This window comes from Nannobrachium achirus (genome assembly GCF_963921795.1).
Source record: "Nannobrachium achirus genome assembly, chromosome: 14".
NCBI lineage: Eukaryota > Metazoa > Chordata > Actinopteri > Myctophiformes > Myctophidae > Nannobrachium > Nannobrachium achirus.
The window spans coordinates 7,793,973-7,815,876 of NC_137821.1; the positions used below are offsets into that span (position 1 = coordinate 7,793,973).

The window sequence follows — 21,904 nt, forward strand, 5'->3', positions numbered from 1 at the left end:
CACACACACACACACACACACACACACACACACAAAAAAACAGTTTTGCAGCTCTGTTTTCTTTCGGATTAAGTGGGAAAAACAAAAAGGCAATCATGTTCAATGACAAACATTTAATCTTTTATTCAAACCTCTACTGTTGCATGGTAAATGGTGCATCTACAGTATATACTGTGGCACCTTTATCCAATGCCCATTCATACACCGATGGCAGTGGAAAACATGCAAGGCACCCCTCAAGGCTCACCAGGAGCAACTAGGGAGTCTTGCTCAAGGACTCTTCCACACCAACTCTGGGGGAGCCCGGGATCGAACTGGGAACCCTTCGGGAACCCTCTGTGTTCTAAGACGGCAACTCTACCCCTGAGCCACTGCCGCCCCGCTGTTGCATCACAGACAACACAAACAAAATACTTGTGTAAAGGAGTGTGACAAAGAAACGTTCTGTTTGTCGAAAATAAACTTGTCTTGTCTCTAACTTCCAAAGAAACTCAGTCTGCCAGGACCCACTGGGCTGTGACAGCAGAGCCAGCAACAGGGACGTGCTGGCCATTGGGAAAAGCGGGACAACTCCCGAACGGCCGGTTCATTCCCGGCCGGTGCAGGCCGGCCATTTGGAAAAAAATAAAATGTCGGCCTTCGTTCATACAAGGCCATTGCACAAAAGTAGTGAAAACAGCAGATCTACAAGCACACAGAGATCGGCTGTTTTCGCTAGTTTAAAATTTTAAAAAGATAAATACAAAACAAACGGTTTTGGACATACAAGGTTTCCACCCGACAACGACGAAATATAACTCATGTACAGTAATTAGCCCACTGGCTAGAGAGAGATCTCTCTCTATAACGTGCAATGAGGGCCTCCGCCTCTCCAACTCTTTTTCCCGGGCTGAATCAGGGGCCCAGCATGTCCCTGGCCAGCAACACTGCAGAGCTTCAGAACCTGATAGGAGGGAGTGGAGGGTGGTAATAGGTGGTGGAAGAAGCATTGAGATATTTGACTGTGAAAAGAGTCCCATGAACACCCTTAGATATGTGGGAGGTTTCTCAATTTCTCTTTATACCCACCACCAACGGTGGGCGTGGCTGTAAACTAAAAAGACCATCACAAGTCTTGTGTGGGCGTGAGCATGGCCAAATGGCAGACCACAGGGTGCTGTTTTTTAACTACAGTAGATGGAGGCAGTGGTAATTGTGAGCCCCATACCAAAGGGTTCCCTGTTTTCCCTTGTTGCCATGTCTAATTATAATAGGTGACTTTGGGTTTGTTTATTTGGAGTTGATAATTTGTTTTCATGCATTTGTCTGCAGATCCCCATATGAATATAATACGATTGTGACTACTACACATCACATCGTGACATGTGAGCTTGTAGATCTGCAATTTTCAAACAGACAATATTACAAAATGGAGCGAGCATGGAAAGAAGAATTTCACCCTCTGCTTTTCACCTGTAAAACTAATGACATAAAACTCTGATTCGGAAATCGGAGATTTCGGACTCTTTAAAATCTCATGGCAACATGGGCTATACGTGTGCGCGTTGCTGCTCGCTAGCAAGCCTGGCTCTTTAGCCGAGTGGTAACATAATTATGCGCCATCGGATACATAGGTCCCTCCCGGCCAAGGCTACACTTGTAAGCATAGATTAAAACGTAAGGTCATATTGTGTAATGTGTAGCGTTAACTTTCATTTTAGTAATCTTCAGCACCCAAGGTTATTTTCTTAATACATTTCCGGTACATTTCAGGTGCCTCCATCATTTTGGCACGAGTGTCGGGGACAAATGCTCACGGAGAGAATTGTTGCAGCAAAATTGTTAGTCTACCTATAAAGACAATAGAGAAGTTGAGTGGTTATTGTGAAAGATCATACTTCGTACAATAAATAGTGAAAATAGCCAATCTCACCATGTCACATCAAGCTTTCAAATCTAGATCTAAATATAGTTTGTTTTAAGTTCACCTAATCGACATGTCCTAAATAGGGATGCCACGTGAAAGTGGTTAATATGTAAAACACACACGCAACAGTCTGCAATAAAAACAAGTAGTAATTATTTATAAACCAACTTTATTTGTCCTTTTCCAACAATAATAAACAGTTTGAAATTGGTCGACTGCTTGGGCCATTCAACAGTAGACATATCAGGGGTCTGGTAACGAATCATTGTCGCAGTCAAAGGAGTGTCAGGTTGTGCCAACTTTATTAGATGGAACAAGAGGGTGTAGAACAGTCGAGAAGGGAGATGGAGATCTCAGATCCCAATCTATAACTATACTTCCATGACCACACACACACACAAGAGAATCCTGATCCTAGCCGATCTACAAGCTCACACAGCATGACAGCGTGAGGCATTGTGAGCTTGTAGAGCGGCTATATTTGGTGAGCGACACGGCACGCAAATTGAGTATAAATCAGCAGTTGCCCAAAAAAAGAATATACCTCTGTAACATTTTTCAGTCGGCATGTGCAAACTGTTACTGTTCTCTGCACATTAATGAACGCACATACAGGAACAAAAGAAACACCAGGAAAATTACAGCTTTTAGAAGAAAGGGGAGAACTTTTAGAAGAAAGGGGAGATGAAACACAGTTCCAAACAGACAGGTGCTTTCAATAAAATAATACTCTATGCGATCAATTTCAGCTTGAATAAGACTTCCACAAAGGGAACAAACAAATAAACAAAACCATGTTAAACGGAGTCTGTTTTGTTGGCCAGCGCTTTAAAACATTTTTGGAACACATGTAAAAAACACAAGAAACAAGGAAGAAAAGTACAATTATACACAAAATAAACAGTTTTGCTTTGGAGGAAGAATGAGGAAGCTGTAAGTTGAACACAGCAACAGAGCACTGGTCTAAACCCCCCCCCCCCCCCCCCCCCCCCAAGAACAATATACTACAGTACACCCTACTCCCGGAGTGTACTACTGTAGACCAGTGGTTCTACAGTGGTACTACTGTAGACCAGTGGTTCTACAGTGGTACTACTGTAGACCAGAACCAAAATGACCCATACAGGTCTGTGGCCTAATGCATACTAAACTGAGGGACCATGACATCACTAAGTATGAAGAACCAGTGCTTTTTAGACCACAAAAAAAGGTTAGCCAAATAAACAATTAAGCTTCAAAGTAAATTTTTACAAACCAAAGTCAGCTCCAGTCCAGCTTTTATTCCTGCTTCGGGGGGGGGGGGGGGGGGGGGGGGGGGTTACCAAACTGAACACTGAACACCCCCATCACCCACCGTTATTACAACAAGGATGCCTGGCTAATAAGCCTTATATGCCTAATACATTATAATTGTCCTCTATAACAAAAAATAAAGACATTGAAAATGCCCTAAATATAAATATTTAATGTGTTTTTAAGTAAATGTTTTAATTATGGTTATATTTGTATTATAATCTGTACATAAAGGATTTATGTACTGCTTGATCTTAGCCTTCTTGTCGGTGATGACCAGGGTTGTACAGGTACCTGCGGCAGTGCACTTGGAACTTCACATTGGCCAACCTCCTTGTCGTCTGCAGGAAATCTTTTGATTTCTTCGATCTTTCGTGGCAGGTTGCCATTTAGTGGCCTGACAGAGGGCAATTATGTACTGTATTAAGGCATATAGGGCTCATTGGCAAGGGATCCTTTTAAAGCAAGGTGAGGTTTAAAAAGCCGGGCGCTACGGGAGCTGCCCACAGCCTGTGATCACAATCCTCTGGCTGGGCCTACCATTCTTGGTGCCCAGCGCGCCCATCTGACGCACCACGGCCATGCCCGCGAGCACCCAGCCGAACACCACGTGCCTCTTGTCCAAGTGCTTCAACTTGGTCAGCGTGATGTAGAACTCGGAGCGGTTGGTGTTGCGGCCCGTGTTGCCCATGGCCAGCAGGCCGTCGGGCGTGTGGCGCAAAAAGGTCTCGTCCGGGAAGGGGGCGCCGTTGTTGTAGATGGACCTGCCTCCCGTGCCGTCTTGGTTGGTGATGTCGCCTCCCTGTGGAAACGACAGCGCATCGCAAGAGTTTTGATTGAATAGAGACACACGGGCGCCTACAAATATGGCCGTCCTATTGTGATAGTGACCCCACTTCGGGTAAGGGAGAACGGTGCACTGCAAGCCAGCCCATAGAAAGTCATTGCAATTCAGCTGTGGTTAGCCTAATATTAAAATAATCCTACACGAACTGCAGACTATCTTGATTTGAATAAAAATATGTTTCCAGATGTATGGCCTGACCCTGACAACATATCTTCTAGTTTTCTAAATACATGATGTGTGTCACATTTAATTTGCCACTTGAATGGATTACCCATAATGTTAACAGATAAGAGGGGAAACGGCAGACACAGAACCTGTCGCTTTTCAGTGACATCACTGTCTTTACTGCTGTGCGTTTATGAGCGCCGACTTTGAAGATCCCGACCCTTTCAACTACAGAGTGGATTCTCCAGGTTTGTATTAATCCAAAAATAACCTGCAAGACTCTGTTTGGAAAAGGCGAGATGCGATCATTTCCCAAAAATAAACAGCCTAATTATACATGAGACACGAGCGTATCTGGGTATAGAAAACCTCAAGGGATGCGTCCATGACGTGTGTACCATGCGACCACCTAAACGTAAGATTTCCAATGCTAGCACTTTTGACTCACAGATGAAGTATATTAAAGTATATTGTAGGTAGTGTATCAAGATGACAGATATGCCACTTTAAAAAGGCAAAATTAAACTCATGGGACACTTTATTAGAACACAAAAAAAATCGCTAATGCCTCAGTAGTCAACCACTGAAATTATGATATTTCACGATGCCTCTCATTGGGATTGCATTGGCAACTGCAGTTCACTGTTCATCCTTACCCGAAGTCGGGTCGCTATCACAATAGGACGGCCATATTTGTAGGAGCCCGTGTGTCTCTATAGATGCTTTATTAGTCAAAAAGCTTTTTGTGCTGGATTAGTGTCTGCTAAAAGCCTAAATTCTGGACACCGTGAGCCTGTAGTTTGTAGGATGTGTTTTATTATATTTTCGAACATAAAAGATGATCGTCTTAAAATCCAAATTGAGGTCTAAAACGTACAGACTTGGAACATCTTCCACCACACATCAAGTCCAGGCCCACCAATCCACCATTGAAAAGTTTAAAATCAAACTTAAATACCCACTTTTTCTCCCTCACTTTTAGCTGTCTGAGGGCAATTGATGGCCTAGGTTTATATCATAATGAAATTGAAAATTTTTACCAAGTTTCTGTAAAATGTGTTTGTTAAATTTTGAGCTTTTCTTGAACTCTGTAATGTGATCTTAATGTTGTTTTCTATTGATTGCCAGACTCAACTCCTGTTGCTTTTAAATGTGCATACAAATAAAAAGGTCCTCACCCGACACCAGTGGCCCGGTTGAACATTGAAGAACACAGAGCCCTGGAATCCATAGCCCAACTCGCCGGTGCACAGGGCACGGAAGTTCTCTGCCGTCTGGGGGACGACGTTGGCGAAAAGCTCAATGATAATGTGGCCCAGACGCTGGTTGTCGGCAGCCACGGTGAGATACACCAGGGGGTTGGCTGCATTGGAGTGCTCCACGGGCCGGGACAACTTCAAAACACCAATATACAATCAATAGTCATATGAATGCCCAGGGTATAATTATACTAAAGTCTATATGAGTTCATTTATAATAAAAGACAATGTTTACATTTCAGTCACAAGAATGAAGTCTTGCGTCCCTATTCTGAGGCAAATATTTCAAAAATGGCATATTGACCTCAACACGCATTGCGAGCGTGTAGACTGGAAAAAAAGGAAGGTGCCTTGCCTTCATCCATTTCGAATAAAATATAGCAGTCAATGCTGAAATCTATTACGTTTTCTGTATGATCCAGCTGAGGTGCAACTAACACACTTTGTGTATAAATAAATTTGTAAAAGGATCAGAAACGTTGAGGACCTTCCTCGTCTTGTTTAGTGATGCAGTCAGAAAAAAATACTTACAATTTTCTCTTCCCCCAGGCCGTTTTTGAAGAAGATCATGAATGGTGTCATGCCGTCTTCAGTTCCACGGAAGTCCAGCACACCGACCATGCCCTCTGTGTTCTTCGACTCTCCCGTGTAGAACTGAGAAGAAAGAAAAAAAAAACATAATTACACCATTGTTTCCCCTATATGCACACATTTGTGTGTAAATAAAGCACTTCTTAACTCATTCTGAGCCCAGGACATTAACGGATTAGGGGGTCCAGAGCGCCACCTCCCGGCCCCATTAACGGCCGTTGTCTTATTTTGAAGGCCAGAAGTCAAGACCGGAAGTACTTCCGGTCTGACGTCATCGGATCCTGCGACGGAACCGATCATTGTTTACGTGGTGCCATGCTGGATTGCATCGGAGCGTTTATACATGTGTTATATAAGCGAGCATTTGCCTCCATCTTCGCTTCTAAAGTGTAGTTTTGAGATGATGGACATTAAAGATGAGATCCCCCGTCCACCTCAATGTTATGGGATGACTATTTTGTGCTCGTGGAGCCGTGATGATGACAAATCAGCGCCGGATTTCGTCTCCGGAGCTTCGGCCATTCTACTCGGTATTTTTACTCGCCGTTACAGTAATAGATTACTTTTTGCGAGACATCCCGTGAATGGCACTATTAATACTCTATTACTTTTCGCGAGATATCCCGTGAAAGGCACTGATTGAGTTAACTGATGATAGCCAATGTTGATGACAATGATAAAATAGAAATCTTTACATTTCTCTTTTTTAACCGTTAGGATCGCGCAAAGACACCCAACCCGAAAAACCCGCTACGCCGCTCCCCCACTCCTTCAGCTTCTGCCTAGGGGAAACGCTGTACACCAGGTTTCTCTTCGCATAGACTAAGGTGCCGTTCACACTGAGAAAAACACAAAAGGAAAAGTCAGATAGGCCTTCCGTTCAGGCGACAACGGCATTTTCGGGGGTTAAAAACGGAACGGTCTAGAAACGCAGAGTAGGGTGGAAAAGCTGACTCCTCTCTCCCCTCATGTCACCGTGTGAGCAAGAGAAACGCAAAAAAACAACAACGCATGCTGGGGTTTTTCCCAAGTTCTAATATATACAGAAAGCCCTCCGTAGTATTGAGCCTTGTTGGTCGAGTGGTTAAGGAGTTGCTTTTACGATCCAAGTGCCCCGGGTTCACATCCCACTCGGTCACTTCTTTCTGCCACCGCAGAGAACCCTTTTTTTCCGGCGATAAAGTTATTATTATTACCCGTAATTACAAGTCATTACATTATTATCCATGACAGAGGCGATGAGCCGACTCAGCGCCGTTACAGATTTATGTGAATAATGTAATAATGATAATAACTTTATCGCCGAAAAAAAAAAAAAAGGGGTCCGCCGGCCTGCTTTTCTGATGGACAATATAATGAATTTGAGGACTGGTCAAGCTTCATTTAAATGAATACCAAAACGGGCGCCCCAAAACACAGTCATCCAGGGGCAAATACAGCGGTACTCACCTGGTATGCCTAAACCCAAGCTTATTCCTTAACGCAACCTCATTAAAGCTGTGCCTAAACCCAACTATACCCAATCCTAAACATATTTCTAACCTTATCCTCAGTAAATGGGGCAAGTGAGTTTTGGTGATCATTGGTATTTTCTACGGTTACATGCTAGTTGCTTAGTCCTGTTCACTCGTGATACTATGGTCGCATAATCAAATGGTCAAATAATCACAGGTTATGGGATACATTAAAAAGACTCCAAATGTGTCTTAGCAACTTTGTGGAATCAGCAGATGGATTAACAAATTTAATGCCGCGTGACGACTTTGAGGACCCATCGCTGGATGGCACTGTTCTTGTTTGCTAGCTGACCCCCCGGCTCCACCGGGCGTGTCGAGCGTCGCGTCAAAAAGGCAACGTTGGGAACGCTCCCGTTTTAATCAATGAAGGGTGCTCCACTGCCGACGTCAACGTCCGCGTCGGACGCTCGCTTGACGGCGTCCAAACTCAAAAATCGCCCCGGTTCAATTTTTTGACGGCGTCCACAACGTCCAGTCATGTATAAAATATGAATAAATGCATTGTATATTTAAATGTTGGCTACATACGTGCTTTTCTGCTGTTGGCTATCCATTCACGTCATTCACAAGGGTGACTAGATGTCCCAAAAATCCTAGCATATTTTTTTATGTAATTACAGCGGTCTTCTTTGATAAAATTATACAACATAGGCTTTAATCATGACAAAACAAAGTGGTCCGTGCGGTGCATTGCTGCTCTCTGCTGTGAGCATAGTGTGCTCTGTACGTTCACATTCAGGTCACAAATAGTTTTATTCCTGTTTGAAAGTGATTTTCATGTAGTTTTGGAAATGGGCTATATTGGCCATAGAATGAATACACAGCCGCTGCGCTGCAGTGGAGCCGGTCGGACGTCAATGTGACGGCGTCAATGAAGCCGCTACGACGCAGAGCAACGCGACGCCGCCGGTGGAGCCGGGGGGTTAGGGGGTCACCAATTATTTCCGGGGTAACCGGAACTTCACCTGACACGGCATGGTGTCACCGGAACAAAAACAGTGTTTCCTTTTTAGGAATCAAAAAGGAAAAATAGCCATAATGAATGTGTATGGGAGACGCAAGCTCGATGCGGAAGCGTCACTTTTGAGTGGATAGTTTTTTTTTTTTCTTCAAGTAAGTAAGTAAGTAAGGTTTCAACGGTCTCTGTTAACGGTGTTACTGGTGAGTGAGCACAACACAGAGTACTTAACTTGCACACCGATAACACCGTTAAATGGTGAATGCTAAGAATCAACGGATCTTCCACAGGGCGAGGCACAGCCCATCAGACTGCATGATGTCTCGTTCCCACTCGCAGGGCACTTTCCAGGAGACTAGCTGTGGCTTTATAATGTCACCGCGCGCAGTAGCCAGTAGGCAGATGAACAACGATTAGCCAACAAGAAAACGCAGGGCTGTTGTAACACTAACAGTGTTGTTGCTTTTTTACAAAGCTGAATGTTTAATATGGTGGGATGTTTGTTGTTGTAGCTTGAGGTAGCATTGGCTGCTACTGAGTGCTCACAAGACGACAAGACACACAATGGTGGTTGAGACGGTGTTACCGATAACTGCGGTGTTGACACGGACGATATTTCCGGTGTTACAAATCTCATACCGTTGCAACCCTACGTGGTAGGGAACGACATTAAGTTGAAAAACAATGAAAAATAGCAGATCTACAAGCTCACAGCGCAGCACTGAAACATACCCTAGAATAGGGTAAAAATATTCAAAGTCTTGCACACATTTTCAAGATTTTTCAAAAATAGATCTACATGCTCGCAGCGTGGTATATCTGCCATTTTTCAATAGTTAAAGCATTCAATAATTCTAGGCCTAAATGGGTTAAGAAAAGGTCCAGCCTGTCAGTCAGTAATACCTTGTAGTTGTTGAAGTTGCGCAGGATCTTATTCACCTCTTCATTGGCACGTTTCTTGAAGGGCGTCACTTGTGTATGGCTTCTCTCTGCCACTTCACGCTTGATCCTGGACACAAACACAGACATTCCATTTTTTTCCTTGGCATAGACAAAATGTACATGCAAAGATTCACGGCAATCGGACGCTGCGTTCATTCTTTGTAGTATTTTGTGCAAAACGTGCCACTCCCGCACAAATCGTAAGCATCTTTGGAATCGTGGCCAATCTGAATAGAAAATGTGACATACTGTAGGTCATGACATTGATCAAATGACCATAAAGATCATGTGTACCGTACCGACTGTCTATGCACAAAATCTGTATAGTCCATGTAAAGTTTCACGCTGACTGGTCCAGCGGTGACTGAGATCAGCCGTTAACAGAAAGAAGCAACGAAAACAAAATCCCTCACCTTCGGCCATCCCGGCCTGGCAGAGATAATATTGATTGAATTGTTATCAATGTGAAAATCAGTATGTCCAATGTTTTCTCAGAAAGAAATGGTCTAAATATCAGCCATTTAGCATACACTTTCAATGGCCAGGTCAAATTGACCCGAAGACCCTGGGTGTTATACGTCGATACAGGGGGGTGTTACAAATGCATGAAATGTACCATTTTCACATGTTTAGTACAGTAAATAAGCCAAGCAGGAGTTTCATGGAAAAAATCAAGTGTTAACATACTTTTTCTTGATGTTGAAAATTGAAAACCGGGTAAAAATTACCCGAAGACCCTATAAGGGTTAAGAAGTAGTGAAAATAGCCGATCTACAAGCTAGGGATGTGATGTCAATTTTCCACTCATGCTCAGGGAAAGGCAGACCAAACCGCCACATGATACATACTGGTACAATGTTGTTGTGAGCTTGTAGATCTGCTGTTTTCACTAGTGTGGGTCCTGGGCTAACGTCCAATTTCTCTTTTGGGTCACAGGCTAAAAGGTTTGGGAACCACTGCAGTAGCCAACTTAGCAGCACGTCAGTCACACATACTGTAGCCTCCCTCCAAATCAAAGAAATTGTACTTTTTGGGGGAATTCTGGGTTGATTACGGGAGTGTTTTTTGCAGGTCTTTCAGTCCGAGTGTATCAAAAAAGGCACCTTGTTTAAGCATTGTTGTTCCGACCAGTTAATAGCCAGGTAATAGCATTCACCAGCATGGGCAGGTTCACATTTCACCAGGTTAGCATTCACCAGCGTTAGTTTTACTGAGGTTCAGGTGCATCTCCGTCCACCCGACTTTCGGCACCTCCGCGCAGCCAAGCACAAGCTTCCGCTACCTAAACACAGTTTCTTTTTGGATACATTCGGAATGAAAGACCTGCAGAAAACACTCCCGGTACATTACAGTTGTCTGCGGTGCTTAGCGTTTCAACCGCTTTTTGATCCCTGCCTTTTGTGATGCCCATCCTCCTAGTCAAGAACACAGAAGAAATACAAAGACATCTCTAATGATATGTTGACTATTTGTCCATGTGCTTGCACCTTAACCTAATCTACATGGCCAACATACTGACAATAAAGTGGTTCAGTTGACAATCACTATACAAGTTCAATAAATCTACATTTAAGCATATCGTTTCATATCTTACAAAAAGGCCACTTGTTTTAATAAGCCACCTCTGCTACTACTTATTTAAGCCCTGTGTCTCCCCAGGCGCGGCAGAGGGAGAGCAGAGCCCAGGATTACATAGGCAATTGGCACTGGGTGAAAATGGGTTACAAAAATCGATGGATAGATGGATAGATAAGCCCTGTCATTTATTTTCACAAACACTTATTGACATGTCAGTCCGGTAACATGTCCTTGGTTCGAATTCCCTTTGGTCCGACCACCTAAACCTGACCTTAACCCTAATCCTAAATGTATACCCGCGCTCACCATACATTTTCCTCTAGTCCAGGGTAATGTTGTAGAGTGACTGTTGGTACATGTACAAAATCCAGAATTAGACCATATTTTCCATGCTTCATCCATTATAGCTGACCCTTAACTAAATTACCACGACATGTAGCTTCATTTACATTGAATGCCCGAAATACACACTTGCAAACACAAAGATTGACTGCAAACACAAAGATTGAATTAGATGTCTAGCTCATCTGCAATTTTTACAGAACAATTACTTGCGCAGGGGTGAGACTTTAGGTGCGGAAAAGCAGGATGCGAGCAGCCCATTTGCAGTACATAAGAAAAACATTCTTTCAGCCGTGTTTTAAAAGCAGCAAATCAACCACTACCATTTCATGGGTTCTGTGACTACCATGTGACTGCACAATTAGTTTCATTAGCCGCAACTGTTTACCCAGTCTACAAGTCTGAAAGGGGGTCCTTGATGTGCTAGTTTATATCAGATTTATGACCCCCAGAAAAAGGGTGCAATGCATCGATAACGCAATTAAGGCGCATGCTGCAGTGTTTTGGCCTGCACCACCAATTTTGCGTTTTGACGCTGGATGGCGCTGTTCCCCAGCCTATGGGTTACCAATTATATTCAGATAATACTGGACATCACCTGAGACATAGTCATCGATGACGGCAACAGACCAAACAGCGTTTCCCTTTTTTAAGTATACAATAAATAAATAAGCCACAGTGTATGGGAGAGGGGGCTGGGCTCAAGGTTGATGCAGAAGCCTCTATCCAGATGGTCGGACCCCTGTGTGTCATTTTAAATTTGTGTTGGCTAATGAAAAATCTTGACAGCATGAGAACTACCGATTTAGAAGGCATTTGTAGGATCAGCCTCGGGTTTTAATGTATAGGTGCACATCCAAGGTCAAGTCACACACGGCTAACAGTCCTACTCACGTCTTCATGTATTTCTTGATGTAACTGAGGAAGCTGGTTTTGTCAAAGCCCCTCTCCTGCAGCTTGTGGTTGAGGACAATGTCCACTCCAGAGACCGTGGGGCCCTCCAGGACCTCACACCCCACCTCCTGGGACTTTTCTGGCGGTCCGATCATCTGGACACGTTTAACGGAACGAGACACAGGACGGACAGAGGGAGATGGAGAGACCATTTCAAGCAGTGTTGATTTTGTCGACTAAAACTATGACGAAAAATGTTTGTCGACTGTTTTTTTTTCACTGACGAAAACTAAATAAAAACGAAACAAAAACTAAGCTGTGGTGACTAAAACTAAATATACTGCCAATTTTGTCAACAAAATAAAAACTAGACTAAAACGTTAGGGAGGGACTAGCGGTAAAGGGAGTAATTTTATGTTTGGTTGCTCTCAGGTGTTGCGTGCCGATCTACAAGCTCACAACGCGGTGCGCTGCGACGCGTTGTGAGCTTGTAGATCTGCTATTTTCAGCACACAACCAAGTGTAAAATCAGTCACTACGATGCCATCAAGGCCTGCCAAAATAAATTTTAGTCGACTAAATCAACTTGTAGATTTAGTCAACTAAAATCTTATGATATTTAGTCGACTAAAATTAGACTAAAACTAATACTTTTCAGGTGACTACATTATGACTAAAACTAAATTACATTTTATTCAAAAGACTATGACTAACAATGAATCAAAATTTGCTGTCAAAAACAACACTGATTTCAAGTCAGTTATTATAGTCGGCTCACATGGTGAGTACAAGTGACAAAAATCAACTCCCCAACTTCTTTATTTGATGCATAAAAACTATGTGTTTTATAAAGTTTTATCTTGACAACAAAATGACAGACCAATCACAATGCTTTTAACTTCATTTTGATTTCCATGCAAACCAGAGATCAAGTGGACTACTGTTCGAGACAACTCTGCTGTAGATTTAATCAACTGTAACATTTACACACCTTTCCCTGGACTTCGATGATGAATTCATCGTCTTTGATCTTGTAGTTGTCCGAGAACATCTCATCACCTGGGGAAACAGACAGGTCAATGGAAGGGTTAGAACAGCATTTTCGGCCTGGGCCACAGGGTAGTGGTCCAGGCACCTGGGCTGGTAATCCAGCCTTTGTAGAGTTGCAGGTTTGAGCCCCGATCCTGACGACCTTTTACGACCTCCCTGTTAAAGCCCCAAAAATATTGTATAAAAAAAGAAAAGAAAAAAGGGAGGCGGTGCCCCAGAGGATATTGCAAGTGGGCCCCCACATAATTGAGGTATAACAATATAAAAAATGTATAATACATTTAGAGAAAAATACATTTGGAGTCATATTTTTCCTTTAAAATATTGAAAATGTTATGTTTTCTTTGCGATACCATTAAATAGTATCTTGATGCACATTACTTTCGTTCTAACGATTCAAGCCGAACACAATCGATTTTTCCCACCCTCCAAAACAGCCGTTCAGGCTGCTATGTTAAGTGGTCAGAGAATGCTGGTTGGGAGTTGGGAATCACTGGGATAGACAATTCTGGGGATGCACAATTTGTCATTCAGCTTACACGTCCTGACAACTGCTTAAAATATGTTGATATTGACCTAATGTCAAAGTTATGCCATGCACAGATGGTGCATTACTTAAGCCCAAATTTTGATGTGTCGGATCGGTTAACGCAGCTATAGCTATTTCATTTTAATGAAATGAACTGAACAATGTGCAGATGACAGGCTGAGTGAGTTAGCCAAAAACATTACAGTTCAAATGTTTAAATTAATTAACTGAATGTTATTCTACAGGTGTTTCCACGTGAATGAGCTAGGCCTACATACAACAGATAATTGTTATGATTGGCCAGTGGGACATTATGGTCATTGTGATAACTCGGTCTATTTTTATTAACAGGCGGCCTACCAACTACCCACAATGTACAATAAAGCTGTCACGGATGGACCAGTGACATCAAACCAAAGGGAAATGTGTAGCAGCCTGTAAATTAAACGCAAGCACAATTAAAACCCCTGTAGTTTCACGGAGGTGACGGAGCCCTGCATGTTTTGTTACAAACTTAACTTTAATATAATATAATAGTACATGAGTACATCACTGATCAGCACCGCCATGTCGAGTTACGCTACGGCGGCGTGGCGCGCGACCTGAAAAAGAGATCTACAAGCTCACGGCACGGCATGGAAGGTGTGCGCTGAGAGCTTGTAGATCCGCGATTTCTCTCCCCCCCCCCCCCCCCCCCCCCTCCAGATAAATAAATACAAAGCTCGTCTTCGTATGTATAATGAAACGCATACAACAACACACATCCTAAACACGAGTGTTTAACGTGTTAAAAAGCAACGTTTCGTGGCGTCCATACCGCTGATGATGTCCTTGTAGATGACCATTTTGCCGTGCTTTTTGGGTTGTTTCGGGGAAGACGGGGAGAAGCTTGCTGCCCTAATTGACTCGTTCACACGCAGAAAAGCCAAGCTAATGGTTGTCTTGGTAATTAAATGTAAAATCTCTATGCGAACCAGCTTTAAAAATGTCCAAGCTAGGACATTTTTAAAGTTGGTTTGCATAGACTGCATTGAATTACCAAGCCAACCATTAGCTTGGCTCCCTGACTCTCAGTGCTGTGCTGTGTGGAAAAGACCGTGTTGACTTCCGCCTCCACGATACATCCCCCCCGCGTGACGCCACCGCGCAGTCATGACGTCTAGGAGGAAGAGAGAGGAAAGAAATCACACCCGTGAGAAGTGATCGAGCTGTGCAAAGATATTTAGGGAGTAGCCTATGAGGACTTGATTTTCAAGCCTTGTTCTTTTCTGTAAATAATCATATGCTTTCCCCTTTTAAATCGAAGGTATTAAATATGTATTTATTATTACACACATTACATATAAATATGTGTGTGTGTGTGTGTGTGTGTGTGTGTGTGTGTGTGTGTGTGTGTGTGTGTGTGTGTGTGTGTGTGTGTGTGTGTGCGTGCGTGCGTGCGTGCGTGCGTGTGTGTGTACGTGCAAAATATCAGTCCAGAATGAATAGGCTTTTTCAAAAAGCAAAATGTGTGTCCCATGTCCATATATGGTCATTTCAGTTCAGAATGAATAGGCTTTATCTGTCCTGTACGTCCAGAATGTGTGTGCGGTGTCCCTCCCGGTCAGATGAATGGAAACTTTGAGGATTGGTCAAGCGTAAATACATTGAAAATCTAGCAGAAGTTGAAAAATGTAGTAGGCCACAAAGATAACAGAAACTGAAATAATTATAGAGGGATGCAGTTGACAAACAACTAAGAGACCAGCAAGCAGGAATATGTATATATTTTGGGACACACATTTTGCTTTTTGAAAAAGCCTATTCATTCTGGACTGATATTTTGCACGTACTGGACAGGAAAAACCTGTTCATTCTGGCCTGGAGTAACCATATATGGACATGAGGTAACATACATTGTGTTTTTGAAAAACCCTGTTCATTCTGGACTGAGATCACCATATATGGTAATTAAACGGACATTCTGTTTTTGAAAAAGCCTGTTCATTCTGGACTGAAATGACCATATATGGGGTAACATACATTGTGTTTTTGAAAAACCCTGTTCATTCTGGACTGAGATCACCATAAATGGTAATTAAACGGACATTCTGTTTTTGAAAAAGCCTGTTCATTCTGGACTAAAATGACCATATATGGGCGTGATACACACAAAGCCATTCATTGGAAGCGGGTTTCACCGCTTCAAAAACAAGGACAGTGCAGAGTGCACCATATACGAACACCCATAAGACACAAGAAGGAAACAACAGGAAACAATCCCCAGCTCACAGGAAGAAACGCATCATCACCTAAGAAAAAAGTTGAATGTGAGCGGTGCATGATATCAAACACGACATTATGTGCAATGCATACATGGATATCCGTGCTCATACACACAAATCCATCTCCATACGTGGAGGTCGCGTGCTCCTACAAAAAAAAACAGAGAATATCAGTGTGTTGAGCACAAGATTAGGTTGCAAAGAGTGTCAGGTTCAAACCTCCACTGGTTCTGTACCAATCCTCAAGGTAAAAAAAAATCACACCCGTGTGAAGTGGAGCTGTGTGTGTGTGTGTGTGTGTGTGTGTGTGTGTGTGTGTGTGTGTGTGTGTGTGTGTGGATCATGTGTACCGATTTTTGTGACATTTGAAGAAAATATGTAGTAAAAGGAGCAAAAAGTGTGTTTTGGAGAAAATTCAAGATGGCGGAAAATCTATCATGGCGCAAATGGGCGTGGCCTATATGGGGAGATGCGTCATGACCCAAGGAATCCAGGGAAAAAATATTTTTAATTTTCCGACCTACGGTTCAAGAGTTACAGGCCAAAACGTAAAGTGGGGTGTTATGGTGCCACCATGCGGCCAAATGACACAATTATTTTTTATTTAATCCTTGAAACCATTATGAACCTCCTCTCCAAGTCTTGAAACTCTAGCCCCTATGGTTTGCGAGAGACAAATAATTGAATGTGAGTTTTTGCGATTGCCATTATAAGTCAATGGGGAAAATTAATTCACTAATAAATTAATATCAATTAAACTATTGAACCTTTCTCTTAGCAAGTTACTAGCCCACTATTCCCGAGTAAGCCGGTCGATTTGACATATGGCGCGAGTGTGTGGTGGCAAAACTGTGGGACTAGTAGCGTGCCGAAGTCAGGCTACATACACACACACACACAGACAGACACACAGACCCACAAAGCTACGTATAGGGAGCCTGTGTTTCACACAGCTCCAAAAAGGAGGGGGGAGTCCATGGCCTGCCTGGTGACATACCTTGTTCAACAGGAGGGTGATATACCGTCTGATGCATAGCTGGGTAAAACACATTGCCACAGAACACCTTCAATGTTGCTGTTGTAGGACAGTCTGAACTTGAAGATGGGCACATGCTCTCTCTTCTGCCTCCTGAAGTCCATGATCAGCTATATAGCAGTTATGAGTTGCAGTTGTCTGAGGCGGATTGAAAGGTGGTTGTGGAGGATGGAATTTAGAGACCCAGAAGAACCAGGATGCTGATGTGTCTTGAGTCAGCTGCAGATGGTTCTTAACCAGGTCCATAACACGCTAAAGTCTTAATTGAAAATCCAACGGTTTACCACCACGGAAGTCGTCAAACAGCTTTTCTGTGGTTTACCCTAGACTGTGCTCTCCCACACTCGTGAATGAAAAAAAATAAATAAAGAAATCCACAGCCCGGTAAACAGATTCAGAAAATCTTGAATTCTTCATGAAATGTATCTTTTTTCTAACTGAAGAAGAGATGGTCACGGTTATAATTTAGTTTCCAGGTGAAAGAAAAGATGACGCTGGCCATGTGCTTCTTGTAAGCACTGTAAGCACTGCTAACCGCTCCTATCTGGCTTTGTGTGTATGTATGAGTGTCTGTATGAGCACGGAACTCCATGTATGGAAATAACTGTCTCCACGGACAGAACGACCCATACAAGGAGATATGCGCACGTCGTGTTTGATATCATGTGAAGTGAGCACCGCTCACATGGTAACTTGTTGGCAGACTGGAGGCTTCCATGCTGTGCTGGGCTCTGTTGGCAGGTTGGAGACGTTCATGAAGATCATGGGTAGAGATGTGTTGAAACTGCAGCGGCTGCTCGTCCCAGGATCTTGCTGGACTAGATTATGTTGTCTTAGATGCTTCACATCTAAGACATACAGGTTGTTACCGTCGTCTGAAGACGAGTCATCATTACGCATTCCTCCAAAGAAGATCAAGCGGTCCTCCACCATGCGACAGCACATCCCTTCTCTCTTGCCTGGGACTTGCCCCATCAGCATCGTCCAGGAGGCGGTCTCTGGCTTGAACTTCCACAGATCATTAAAGACCTTCTCGTCAAAGTAGGTCCATCCACCAAATATGTAGAGCTCTCCGTTGTGGGCGAAGGCTGAAGGTTCTGCACGTCCTGGGGGAGGATTGTTACATTCTGTAATGATCTGCCATCGTTTGGTCTCTGTGTCAAACACTGTGATTTTGTTGAAACATCCATCGTCTTCCCCCTCGTAGTACTCTACGAGAGAGCCCCCAAATACGTACATCTTTTTCCCGATGATGGTGGAAGAGTGATGATCCACAAAAGGTAGCTGACCACTGTTGGATTCACTCCACTCCTCAGTCCACTCCATATCCTCAGTCCACTCCATAGTCCACACCTTGTCGTCAGTGTCCAACTTGTAGACTACTTGGTGTTTAGAGTTAGACCCATAGTATATTCCGTAAATATACATGAACTTCTCCAGGACACAGGCAGAAGGCGCCCATAGCCACTTTGGAACATCCCCACTAGTCGTAGGCCTGAGCCAAGTGTGTGTCTCGACATCAAATTCCCACAGCTGGGTGTCGTACTGGCCTAGCTTTTCGTTTACCCCTCCCCACACGTAGATGGTGTTTCCAACGTGCACGGCCGTGTGACCGATCCGCTGAGTGGGAACCGGCTCCTTATCGTCAATTTGGGTCAAAAATGCAGGGCATTCACAATCCGGCTAATTAAACAACAAACAAATTGGAATTATCAGAAATATGTTAGTCGCACGTATACTGTACCAACAAAACACAGTAAGTCCAAATGGAAAACAAATACACTAGCACTGATCTGAAACATATTCTCTCCCAGTGAACTTGACTGACCAGTGAACAAAGACAGACTGGTGCCACTCATCAAGCAGAAGCCACTGATCAAAAGAAGGCACTAATTGACCACACCTGGCTTGGTGGCCTGAGTGGTGTAGTATAGTGTGTTGACAGCAAGGCTTATGCAGGCCAACCTAACTCTGTCCCTGGCATGTGCGAGGTGCTTGTAGATCTGTGAGGTGCTTGTAGATCTGTGAGGTGCTTGTAGATCTGCTGTATTGGGTTTTTTAAAGGAGTAGTTCACCCCCAAAATGACTTTTTTTCTATTGATTAGTCATGCCATGGAGACTAGAGTTCAATAATATGTTTTTGTTTTTTGTCACATTCCTAAGACAAAAATGTGATAACAATAAATTTACCCCCATTCATTCCGGATGGTGACCCGTTTCGAAACGGGTCACCATCCGGAATCAATGGGGGTAAATTTACTCAAATCAAATTTTTGTCTTAGGAATGTGACAAAAACCAAAAAATATAATTGAACTCTACTCTCCATGGCATGACTAATCAATAGAGAAAAACAAATTTTGGGGGTGAACTACTCCTTTAAGTTTGAAGTGTTGGTGCCGTGCTAGGGAAATGGAAAGGTTAGATGGCTTCACTAGCCTACAGTAGGCTGGATCCGGAGCAATAGCTTGTAGATCGGCTAATTGAGTATTTTCCATATTTCTTTTCCCGGTGGCGCTGGGTTCCCTGGGGGTCCCTGGAGCTCCAGGGGTCCCTCGGGGCCCAGGCGGTGGCCCTGCCGCCGGGGACCCCCTGGGTGCCGTCCCCGTCTCTCCCGGTCGCTCCGGGGCCGAGTTAAAGCCTTTTTAGCAGACTGCAGTTGCAGGGGTCTGCCACTAGGTGGCGCTCTATGAACGGCCGTCTCCGGGCCGCCGAGGCGGACGCGTGGGTACCCGCCCCAGCTCTCCCGGTCGTTCCTAGATCGAGTTACAGCATTTTATTTGCGCTGCAGTGGCGGGGGGTCCTCCACTAGGGGCGCGACCTGGTGCGTCGTTCCGGAGCACCAGGAGTCGTGGTCCCCGGGAATTCCCTGTGAGCAGCCCCTTTGGGGGGATCATTTGGTCATTTTTTAGCTTTTTGGCGGTGGTCCCCGGGGGTCCCCGGAACTCCAGGGGGTCCCTGGCTACTCTGCAGTCCCAGGCCGAGGCCCCAAAGTCGGACAGGAGCGGAGGTGGTCCCTGATCGGTAGTCCCCGGACTCTGCAGTCCGAGGCCAAGGCCCCAGAAACCCCTCAGGGACCCAGAGAGGTCCCCGAACCACACTTTGGGAACCAGCCAAGGACCCCTTTGAAACCCTGTAGGGCCCCCCAGAGGTCCCCGAACCACACTTTGGGAACCAGCCATGAATGTACTAGTTTGGATCATGCACTGTACACGGGCAATAGATTGTGATTCTGTCTGTACACGGTGGGCTGTTCCAATAGCTTTGAAAATAGCCTGCCACACTGTGGAAATGTGCTTGAACTGCAAGATTCCTAGCAGTTATAAAAAGGAACACATAAAAAGGAATAAAAGATCATCCAGACGGCTGATGGGCGATCAAGTGGCGTCCATACGTAGATGGGGTCCCAGAGAACATGCAAAGCCCACCCCCTTATTTTTCACGCCCACAGGATCCATATGGTGGGCCATGGAAATTTGGTGCCGTACACCAGCCATAGCACTGGTTGTCGTGTACGCAAATAACTATAGGGGTAATACAACATAATAATAATAATAATAATAATAATGAAAATAACATTAAAATAAAACAAGAAATCGTTTGCAATACCTTGTTTACCCAGAAAAGCTTCTAGTCCTAATCTCTTATAGGTGAAAATAGAAGATTGAAACCTAAATAAAATAATTAATGAACCTAAAAACTTGTTAAAAAAAAGGAAAAACATGACCCCAAGCTGATGGTCTACTAAAGGAATAATCTCTCACCTATGCAAACTTGTCATCAATCAATGATTCTCAGCCACCAACCTCAAGACAGTTCTCTGCCGTCCTCCAGTGGTGAATGTTGCTAGTGCAGCCATTAATACAACACCTGAATACAAAGTCTAGGCAGTGATGCAATAATATCCACGGCTGTCCTCTTGGATGTGGCTACAGTTGTCCTCTGCTGCCCTCCAGCGGTGGTTCTTTGTTAATGTAGTTACGGTGCATAAGAAAAAACAAAAAGTAATGTAATCCATGACGCCTCATTGTAGGTGTGTCTATTGGTCAAAAAGTTTTGCTTCGTATGAGTCTATCGTTCTCCCTCATTTCCAACAAGTGAGATTATCCCCATAACGTCTCTGGATTATGTTGACATCCATCTTTCTTCAATGATGATTCTTCTTCCAAGGTAGGCTACCATTAGCATTAGCCTTGCAGTGTTGACAAAAATGCCTCTGTTATCCTTAGTGTGTCAGGATACATTATGGCATGAGACACGTTCTCCATTGCATTGATTTGACGCTTTACATTATCATATCTTTTGCGCTTCTGGATCGTGTCTCTGGACAGGTCTGGTTTAAAATAAATTCTGTGCCTTTTCCATTCGATATTTCCCCTTGCCCGTGATGCTCGCATCACCTCCACCCTTGCACTGAATCGTAGGAATTTAACCAGAATATGCCGACTGTATTTTGCGTCTGGATTGGGCTTGGCTCCACATCTGTGACTACGTTCGATCTCAAAGCCCTCCTTTCCACTGATGTCTAAATCCAAACAATCCTTCAGCAATATTGTCACTAAAGCATTCATGTTTGTTTCATCAGGTTGGTTTTCTGGGACTCCCACTATACGTACGCTATTTCAACTCCCCGCATCTTCCAAGTATATTATCCTATCTTGTAATTGTGCAACAGTTTTCATGTTCTTAGTTGCGGGTCTCAGCTGCAGTAATTCTGCCCCCGAGGGTCTCGAGG

At 43.8% G+C, this 21,904-nt stretch overlaps 1 protein-coding gene across 1 annotated transcript in view; it reads right to left on the reverse strand.

Annotated features, from left to right (window-relative positions):
• Window positions 1–2,075: 2,075 nt before the first annotated feature.
• The window catches only part of LOC308298354 (uncharacterized protein), a 43,134-nt gene continuing 23,305 nt past the window's right edge, over window positions 2,076–21,904 (reverse strand). Inside the window, exons 2-8 of the mRNA XM_080741937.1 lie at window positions 14,689–15,030; window positions 13,284–13,351; window positions 12,293–12,447; window positions 9,440–9,545; window positions 6,002–6,124; window positions 5,390–5,605; window positions 2,076–4,001 (exon numbers count right to left, since the gene is read on the reverse strand). Coding sequence (XP_080598063.1) covers window positions 3,690–4,001; window positions 5,390–5,605; window positions 6,002–6,124; window positions 9,440–9,545; window positions 12,293–12,447; window positions 13,284–13,351; window positions 14,689–14,902 — 1,194 coding nt within the window. The 5' untranslated portion in view covers window positions 14,903–15,030 and the 3' untranslated portion in view covers window positions 2,076–3,689. The remainder of the gene's footprint in view (window positions 4,002–5,389; window positions 5,606–6,001; window positions 6,125–9,439; window positions 9,546–12,292; window positions 12,448–13,283; window positions 13,352–14,688; window positions 15,031–21,904) is intronic.